The sequence below is a fragment of the Serinus canaria genome, chromosome 1A (assembly GCF_022539315.1).
Source record: "Serinus canaria isolate serCan28SL12 chromosome 1A, serCan2020, whole genome shotgun sequence".
Lineage (NCBI taxonomy): Eukaryota > Metazoa > Chordata > Aves > Passeriformes > Fringillidae > Serinus > Serinus canaria.
The window spans coordinates 47,099,665-47,109,413 of NC_066314.1; the positions used below are offsets into that span (position 1 = coordinate 47,099,665).

Genomic DNA, 9,749 nt, shown 5'->3' on the forward strand with positions numbered 1-9,749 from the left:
CATCCATTTCTCTTCTCCTGTCACTGCTACTCACTAAGAATCTGTTCATTCTCCACCTGTCAGGTAATTCACACAACATGATAAAATCTCCCCTAATGGCCTTCTCCAGTTGAACAATTCCAGCTCTTGATGAATGCTTCTATCCCTAAAACATCTTGGTGACTCTACACAGCACTCTGAGTATGCTCACATATTTTTTTGTATTTAGAAACCCAGAACTGGACAAAAGACTCAAGGTCAGGCTCACATTTCCTGGTTAGAGGGGAATAAATACCTACCTCAACCTTCTGTCAGTACTCATTCTCAGGCAGCCAAGAATGTTGTTGGCCTTCTTTGCCAGCAGGGCACATTGCTGGCCCATGTTCAACTTCATGTATGTGGAGACCACCAGGGTCTTTTCTGAAAAGGGGTTTTCCAACCAGTGAATTCCCAACCTGTACTAATGCATGATTTTATTGCTATCCAAGTTTAGCACTTGGACATCTCCTTTTCTTGAACTTCATGAGGTTCTTGTTTGCCCATTTCTCCAGTTTATCAGTGTGACTCAAAACGGCAGCATAACCACTTAGGAATATACAAATCACTTATTCCAGTTTTCTATCACCTGCAAGTTGCTGCAGGTATCTTCTTGCCCCATTATCTAGGTCATGAATGAAGATGGTGGTGTTGGTACCAGTAGCATCTGCTGGTGTGCATTACTGAGCTCCAGCTGGACTAGTTACCAATCATCACAGCTCCTGGAGCCCAGCAATTGAGCCAGTGCAATTATCTAGGCCATACATCAAGAATTTGAGGATGGTTTGGCTGTCAGAAGCATTATTAAAGATCTTCTCCTCTCATCCCCCAAGCCTGGGATCTCATTGTAGAAGGCTGTCAGGCTGATGGTTCCTGATTTCCCCTTGATAAATCCATTCTGTTCCCCATCACTGCTTTCTTGATAGGCGTCGAGATGATTTCTATCTCAATTTACTTGCTCCATCATGTTCCCAGGGATTGAGGTAAAGCTGATAATCCTGTGGTTCCTGGGTTCTTATTGTGTAATCTGAAGATCATTTAAAAGCAGATGTCCCTCTTGTCCTCAAGAACATTCTGGACACATTGCGGAGCTGGAGGAGTGAATGAGGTCTCTTTGGTTCTTTTGTGCTTCATCACTGTTATTAAAAAGGATTTTTATAATCTAGTTCTGTTTTGAGCCTGTTCTTTTGTTAGATTTTTACTTTCCATTTTAACCAAAAAGTGAAAAAAAAGTTTGAATCGTTTTTCAGTCAGGTGTTGGAGGTTAAAACTTCATGGCAGGTAAATACAGTTAATTGCTGGCATAGTTAAATGAGATGTAGTTTTATTTGGCTGGAATTCTGAGAAGGGGATTCCTTTTTCAGAATAAGGTTTTCTTTTGCTTCGCAGAAGCCATTTCTCATTACAGGATGGTGCTCATAGGAGTAGGAAGAAGTAGAGGAGGTTCTGAGAGAGGTCTGGTGGTAGTAGTAGAACCATTTTGCATTTGGGGCAGCAACTGGGTGAGTCACAAAGGAGAGTTCACTGACAGGGCAGTAATGTACAGATACCAGAAGGACTGGTTTTGTACTTTGATGTCATCAAGCACGTTTTGCCAAAGGCATTCCTACTGGTTAGCATGAAAAAGCTTAAACTGAGAACAACTTTATGGTAATTATGGCATTCTGAAGATACCTGTTTTTTCAGGAGTTCCTCATGAGGAGTTGTATGTAATTGTTCCAGGTGAAGCATCAAAGAGAAAACGTTCCAAATCTGAGGACATGGACAATATTCATTCTAAACATCGTCGGTACATGGGAGAAGATTATGAAGCAGAGCTCCAAGTCAAAATTACAGCCAGAAAGGATGTTGACCTAAAATTACAAAAGGTAAAATAGAGGTGCAGAGCAAAGAACATACACACACATCTGTCACTTGTGTTACCATCTTTGAATTAGTAGTCGTTCTGCATACGCTCTTTGTCCCCAAACATTTTCTCTTTTTTGTGGTTGAAATTGGATGTAATTCAAATAACAAAGGAGCTTAATTAATACAAAGTTCTACATAGCCCTCTTTTTAAGAAGAGACCAAATACCATTTGAAAACTATGCTGCAGGAGTTATATTTGAAATATATAAAATACTTGAAGTCTCATGTGACTCTGGATGGAAAACGTTAGTGAAGAATGTATTTCACCATGATGATTTATATGTGATGCACTTTATTCTGTGCCTAGCTTTTAAAAAAGGCGGTCTCCAAAGAAGAGTGTAATCCACCTGGCATTTTGCAGATTTCTGTAGAGCTGTTAATAGCCTGATTGAACCATTGCTGTATAAGGAACCTGTGGTCTTGAAGAAAAGAAAATTGTGCTGTTCTTCTGTTAGTTTGTTAGCTAGCATATGTTGTAATTTCATTAATTTAGGATGGCAAAAACTGAACCACATTAGCAGCTTATTTATTTTCATTTCTTGTGAAAACTTTTTACAGTGCAGTAGGTATAGATGGGAGAAAAACATTAAATAATAACTTCTGTCAAGTAAACTTTGTGAAAACCAGTCTTTTCTTCTTATGTTTTCAGCTTCTACAAGAAAGGCAACACTGAATTTTTGCTAGGAGAAAATATATCTCAGAAAAAAGTTTTTGTTGAATGTCTTTAAGTTTCTGTTCTTTGAATGCCAATGTCCCTCTCAAAAATAGAAAAGTAAGAAGAACAATTAACTTGCGTATGCCCTGCACTTTAAAAGAATACCTTCTGTTGTTAAGGTTCTTTTTATATATAGTAAGATTTTATACCCTATTATACTGCAAGGAAATTAATTTGTTGAATTAATGGCAAACCATTTCTATTTTCCAAAATGATGTCAAAACTTAGCTATGCAACCTCATGCTTATTGCTGACTCTAGATTTATTTGATTGACAAGGTACAACAGTTGTCATTGTTCTGTTTATAGCAAGATATTTATTAAGAGTTGAGAATATTTTTATTGGTGGTCCCCCAGATTTTGGGATTGCATTGTTGTATTTTTTATATAACAATTTTGCAGATTATCCAGAGACTGTTAGAAGAAAAACTTACCACTTTACAGTGTGTGGTATTTGACAAGACTCTGGCAGACTTGAAAAACCGAATGGAGAAAGTAGAATGCAACAAGAGGCATAAAACTGTGCTTACTGAAATGCAGGTGGGTGTTTGTGTGTTCAGCTCCATATTAGGGTCAAATTCAAAAATAACTTCCTCAATGTTTAGTAGTAAGGTTCCTACAGTTGCCAGTAGGGGAAACCGTTTTGACACTGCAAGGGGAGGAGGTGGGGGAGCAGCAAATACTATTGTTCCTTTTGAGTTGTAAAAGTATTTTCCTCCTTAGAAGGAGGGAAGCAACCAGTTAATCATACAGAAACCCCAAAGTGGATCTTCCATCTGGCAAACTGATTAATTAGCTGTTAGTAGCCTGCTTTTCCAGTCTTCTGTTCCATTTAGGCATTTTCCAAAAAAATTCCAAGTATGAAAATATCTAAGGTCTTTATGAAGCTGGAAATTTGCTTAAAAATGGGAACATGCAGAAGGGAGAGGACAGTTGCACTGGATTGAACATCCTACATCACATGTTTCCCCAGAGTGTAAATAGTTGATGCTCTAGCAAGGAGGCAAATAGCTAGTGTTGAGTGCAGCAGGCTTTCCTGCATTTTTAATAGAAACTATGTACATAGCAGTGACATGAAGAACATCACAAAAAATAATTTTGAACTGACAAGACAATTAAAAAGCTTATCTCATAACAAATCAAACCAGAAGGCCATTTTACTTTTTTCATTAAGAGAAATATGGAGTTTGCCAGATCAGTTCTACTATACAACTCTTTCCTCTTGTTGCCACAGACGTTTTATGTTGACTTTTTAAGGACTTTCTAAGATGCTTTCAATATACTTGTTTACCAGTGTTTTTAGCCATCAACCAGAGTGTCAAAGTAATAACATCATATAAGGGTTTCATTTATGTTGTTTTGTGTGAACGTGTCAGATGGATTCAGTTTGTGCAGTTGTGAATAGAAAGGAAAATAATTAAACTTGTCTGTCAGGTATCTTGACTGTGATGCATACATTTGTCTTTCTGCTATAATATAGCTAAAAATATAATAATATAGTTGTACTGGATTTCAAGGAAGACTAATTTCTCAATATGAAAATAGCCTTTGACTTAACAATGTCTTAGTTACATATCTTTTAGTTTATAAAATTTCTTTGGTTCTTGGGGATTTATGGTTTTGTTTGTTTTCATCTTTTCCTGTTTAGGCTAAAATTGCAAGATTGACAAAGCGGGTTGGAGCTGCCAAGGAGGACTTGAAGAAGAGACAGGAAGTAAGAACTAGATTTGTTGGGGTCTGGGGGTTTTTTCTGAGTTAGTCTAAACCTTGTGTTGGAAAACAAAGAAAATTTATATGCAGAAAGATGTGACTTGTTTATTCAATTGCATTGACAAATCGGGTTTTTCTGGTTTGGTTAAAGAAGTCTTAACATCTGTTAGGTAATTCTGAAGCTTCTTTAGCTGTTTCTAATGTGAAGACACCTTAAACTGTATATAACTGAATCTAATTTATTTCAGTATGAAGAGTACCATGTAAATAAAAGTGCATCCCACTACTATGATTCTGAGGGATGAGAGGGGGAAGAGGAAAGAGAGGATATAGGAGAGGGAGGCAGTAGGACCAAGGAGATTTTGTGTAGTTGTAAAATATGTCAAATTCTCCTGCAATGTTGACTTCAGAAAATGAATCTCTCACACAGCAGTTAATGGATATGAAATAGAAAGAAAGCATAAGTTTGCAAGAGTTGTTCTGTTATGGCCTCTCTCTCTCATTCTTTACAGAATGTGGCAAATGCACCTGTATCTCCAGGGAAAGCAGCACCCGACACTGCACATGTAAACAATGCCACACATCGGTAAGCAAAGCACATCACTGGGACCGTGTTAAAATGTACAACAGGACATTTCAGATAATCTCTGTAGTTCCTTTTTTTAAATTTAAGTGGTTTTTCCTTTTCCTTCATTGCTCTTCACTTGTAAAATTTGATTTTTTGTCATCAGTTTCAGTGTTTAAAAAAATTATAGATAATAGTGGAAGTTTAATTTCAAGAACATGAAAATTCTAATGGTGCAAGACAATCTTGGTGCAAGGAGTTGAAAATTTATAAATAATTCCATACTTCTTTTTATTTGGGAAATAGCCAAATTTCATTTGCCTGAGAAGCAAAAGTGGGTTTTGAAAAAATAAATCTCAAAGAAAAGAAGAGCTGTAAAATTAGGGATTTTTTTCACCATTGTACTGTCCATAAATACACCTTATGTGGCTTTTTGAGAGAAATGCCAACTCAGATTTTGTTCCTTAGAAACGCTGGCACAGTAAGGCAGATGCTGGAGTCAAAGAGGAATGTAGGAGAGAGCACACCAGCAACTTTTCAAGCCCCTGTAAATCCAGGTAAGAAACTCCCTATGGACTATAAACACATTTCTTAAAAGTTCTGTTGCTTTCCATTAAAGAAGTAATAACCAAACAGAGAAAAACTGATTTTACTCCTTTTTTTCTGACCTAAAAAATCATTATTTTTAGTTCTCTAGTGCATTCCCTGTTTATATTTGTGTAGTATGCTTACCAGGTATGGGAAAAAATGTGTTGATTTGGCCAAGCTGAACTTGTGGTAAATTAGATGTTTCAGTAGACTGCATGCTGGGTATGGTAGCAAAACTGGCTGTCAAGAGCTGAGACATGTCTCAGGCTTCTAATTGTACTTGGTCATAATAGGATGCTGATGATAGCCTTCTCTCTACCTAATGGCTATAGAAATTAAGTGGAAAACTAAGCAGCAATTATAAACCACATTTCTTAGAGGAGTCATGTTGAAAAATGGAATTTCTAGATTAAAATTTTGTAGAGAATATAGACTCAAACTCACCATTAATTTATTCATTATGGTCTTCCTGTCCTTGGTTATAAAAATAGTTTAATATCAAACGCTGAATCTTTCACACAGGATTATCATACAGCTTGTATGTACTGGCTTTCAGTAGTGTATTTTGCTCCTGATGTTTAGAATTAGTCCTGAAATTTTGTTGCATAGAAGTCAATATCTTCTCTGACACATTAATACTTGGTTTTGGTAGAACCTTCTGGATACAGTGTCCTACCTATGCAAGACAAATTAGTTGTAACTGAAATAGTTTTTCTTTTCTTGTGTTTTGTGAAGCACCAGTTGCTCTGCCATTTCTATAATGGGTGCTTAAAATGCTGTATTTTATGTTTTCAGCTAAATGCTGTATTTTATGTTTTCAGTTAAATCTTGGAGCTTTATGTGTCATAATTCTTCATATATCTTTTTTCCTGACATTTCTTACAAACAGAAATGCAGTGTTGACTGTATCTTTAACCAGACCATTGAACATGAGAGCGTACAACAGAAAAATAGTGCCTATAGCCTTTATTTGCAAAAAGAAGTAATTATACACTACTTTTTTTCATAAAATCGTAGAAGTATTTGGGTTGGAAGGGACCTTTAAAGATGATCTAGTCCAACCTTCCCACCATGGGCCAGGCCATCTTTCACAAGATCAATTTGCTCAAAGCCCTGTCCAGCCTGACACCGAACACTTTAAATGATAGGGCGTTCACAGTCACTATGGACAACCAGTTCCAGCGACTCACTGCTATCATCATAAATTGTTTCCATTCGTTTTCTTTGCAGTGAAACTTCCCACTTGATTCAAATGCTTAATTTTTTTATTTATTTTTTGTGTGTAGTGCCTGCTTCCAGTCTTGCTGCTTCTCCAGCAGTTGTCAGTGGACATCCTAAGCTTCAGACTCCAGTGTCCTCCACCAGCTCTTTGACAACAGCAGTGCTTCCCACAGCTAACACAGCTACAGTTGTAGGCACTAACCCAGTGCCCACTGGCAGCACTCAGTCAGTGTCAGTCTCATTGCAGTCTTTGCCTGTAATCCTGCATGTACCTGTGGCAGTGTCGTCCCAGACTCAGCTTCTGCAAGGCCACACAGGGACTTTGGTCTCTAACCAGCCGTCAGGCAACGTTGAATTTATATCTGTACAAAACTCCTCTACAGTTGGTAGCCTTACCAAAACGACAGTGTCTTTGGCATCAACTAACACAACTAAACCAAATAACATCCCACTTGTGCCCAGTCCTGGTATTCTAAGGAACTCTACAGCCAGTGCTGGGTCAATAGGCACAACGTTGGCAGTACAGGCTGTTCCTACTACACATCCTGTTGCCCAGACCACAAGGACTTCTTTGCCCGCAGTGGGTACTCCAGGACTTTATAATGCGACTGCCAGTCGAGCGCCCCTACAGATGAAGCTTCCTCTCCCTGCGTTTAGTAGTACAGCTCCTACTGAACCACCCACCATTGCACCACCCAAGATTGGTAAGTTATGCTTGAATGTTGGCACTGGCAGAGGAAAATAGTGGTCACAGGGAAACATAAAATTGCACTCTGTGGAAAATTGTTTCTTAGTGTTTTACAGAGATGGTTCTTCTAGATTGCATTTCTATTGAAATTTTCAAGATCAAAATAATCTCTATGACAGATCTGTTTCAGACATTGTTGAAAGTAAACTCCCCTTGGAGTCAGCAGGGTGGCTTTGTAAGCTTTGTTTTATTTAGAGTTTGATTTATATTATTCCTAGCGTGAAGTAAGAAACTCCTGTCATTAAGAACTTGGTATTTAATTTTAACACAGCCTCTCAGAATAATATGAACTAGCTTTTTAAGCAAAGGCATACTGAAAGGAAAGTATAATTGTAACTTAATTTTCACAACACTTAAAAGTAAACAAATTAGTAGGAAAAAACAACTGAATATTAACCTAGTTCCAAAGGAGTACACTTACAGTATTTAAAAAAAGTCTCTAAATACAATAAATGCTCAAATAACAATAATTAGATTAATTATTTTAAATACTTTTTCTCAGTCTTTGGTCCTGCCCTGATGGTTGTCTGCACTTCTGATTTTAAGTACCTTAAATTTGTTTTATAATAGGTGGGATTTAGGATTTTTTATACTAGGTGGGATTTCAGGATTTATGTGTTGGAGTTAAAGCGAGTATCTCATTGGCACAATATAAGCTAGAAGGATCTCAGGCAGAACTTGACATCAGAACTAGTTTCATTTCATTTGTTTGTGTCTAAGTTACATATGCTAAAATACGTGCTCTGTAGAGTTGGACATTTATGTTTTATGTTGGCTCTTAGCTCTAAAGCAAAAAGAAGTGATTTAAGACAACATAAAAAGGGTTGTGGCTGATGAGATACAGTGAAAAAAGGGAGGACCTATATGTCCAAAGAATGTCTCATTTTATGCAGTTTCCATAGATTTACTTTATACCCTAGCAGTTTTCTTACCAGAACTGATTTGGGCCAGCACTGTTGCTGGTGAGCTCTCGTTAAAATGAAAAGGAATGAGAACCGAATTTGAATTTACATATTTGCATCAAATATTAAAGCAGCTTCTTAAATTGCTAGTTTAATGTTGGATGAGCTACTAAAGATACTCAGTCTCCCTGCCTCAGTTACATATTTTGCAGTCTGTTTAAGCATCCTTTCTTCAGTCAGGTCTTTTTTTGTATGGAAATATTTAACAATTGTATTAATTTTTAGTTGAATAGCTTATCAATATGCATACAGGGGGAGGAGAGGTTGGAGTTATACTTTGTGCTCAGGCAAGGAAAGTTTTCATAAAATGCTTTTTAATATATTGTCAAACGTACAAGGAAAGGAACACATTAATCAAATTTGAATACTTATAATTGAAAATAATATAAGAGGGCTAAATATAAGATATGTCACATATTGAATGTTTAGTGTCAACCAGTTTTGAATATTGCCTTCAAATATGGCTAGTGGGTAGCAGTAATTAGTACTGAGTAGATACTGCAAATGAACAATTTTTTGACCCCTCAGAAAACCAGACAAGCAGGCCACCAACAGATACTTCGGCAAACAAGCGACCTGCTGAGGGAAAAACACAGGTAGGCTGTTGATTGTTTCTGTATAAAATTCTATATAAAGTTACAATCCACAGGAGATTATCTTTATTGATTATAATTGAACAATTTTAGTTTCTTTTGTGCCATTCTTTCTACTTTCTCTGTTTATATTATTCTTCTTTTGATTCACTGTTACTTACAGCATGAGCTTCTGATAATTTTTTCAGAAGTGTTCTGATGGGATTTTTGTAGGTAGACGAGTTGGTAAATTAGGAGCAGACTAAAAGTTGTCTGCTAAAACAGAGCTAACATACAAAGAAAAGACTGCCCAATCTTTTTCTGAATGGCTTGAACTTATATAGCTACAAATATTTTATAAATTATCGCAGCGCTCTCATTCCTACACTAATACAGAAGTTAAAATTGGAATTCTAATGTTTGCCATATATCATGGGAGAAACAAAGAAAGGAAAAGAAACCTTCTTCAGGAATAGCTACTTCATTATAAAGGGATAGCTTGCAATACTTCTGGATTCCTTGTCTAAAATTTGTTGAACTTGCTTTGAAATGTAAAATTTGAAATTAAGCTATTTAAAATTCTTCATAAATAATTTTCTTTCTGTCTATAGATGTTTCAAAAAGCACCTCATACTTAGCTCTTCCTATTAACTAGAAGTCCTGTTTTTAAGAGGAATAAAATTAATTTCTTCTATACAACATTTCCAAATTCATTACTGTTTCAAGGTACAGTTAATCTAAATTGT

General features: G+C 36.6%; 1 protein-coding gene across 25 annotated transcripts in view; it reads left to right on the top strand.

Moving 5' to 3' along the window:
* The window catches only part of ATF7IP (activating transcription factor 7 interacting protein), a 79,361-nt gene that overhangs the window by 42,652 nt on the left and 26,960 nt on the right, over nucleotides 1-9,749 (top strand). For 21 of the 25 annotated variants that reach the window (XM_050970131.1, XM_050970132.1, XM_050970141.1 and 18 more), the window contains 7 exons: nucleotides 1,702-1,883; nucleotides 3,040-3,177; nucleotides 4,286-4,351; nucleotides 4,860-4,933; nucleotides 5,381-5,469; nucleotides 6,787-7,425; nucleotides 8,960-9,027. In XM_050970131.1, coding sequence (XP_050826088.1) covers nucleotides 1,702-1,883; nucleotides 3,040-3,177; nucleotides 4,286-4,351; nucleotides 4,860-4,933; nucleotides 5,381-5,469; nucleotides 6,787-7,425; nucleotides 8,960-9,027 — 1,256 coding nt within the window. The remainder of the gene's footprint in view (nucleotides 1-1,701; nucleotides 1,884-3,039; nucleotides 3,178-4,285; nucleotides 4,352-4,859; nucleotides 4,934-5,380; nucleotides 5,470-6,786; nucleotides 7,426-8,959; nucleotides 9,028-9,749) is intronic. The other 4 variants (XM_050970144.1, XM_050970146.1, XM_050970148.1 and 1 more) reach the window with 2 other exon arrangements.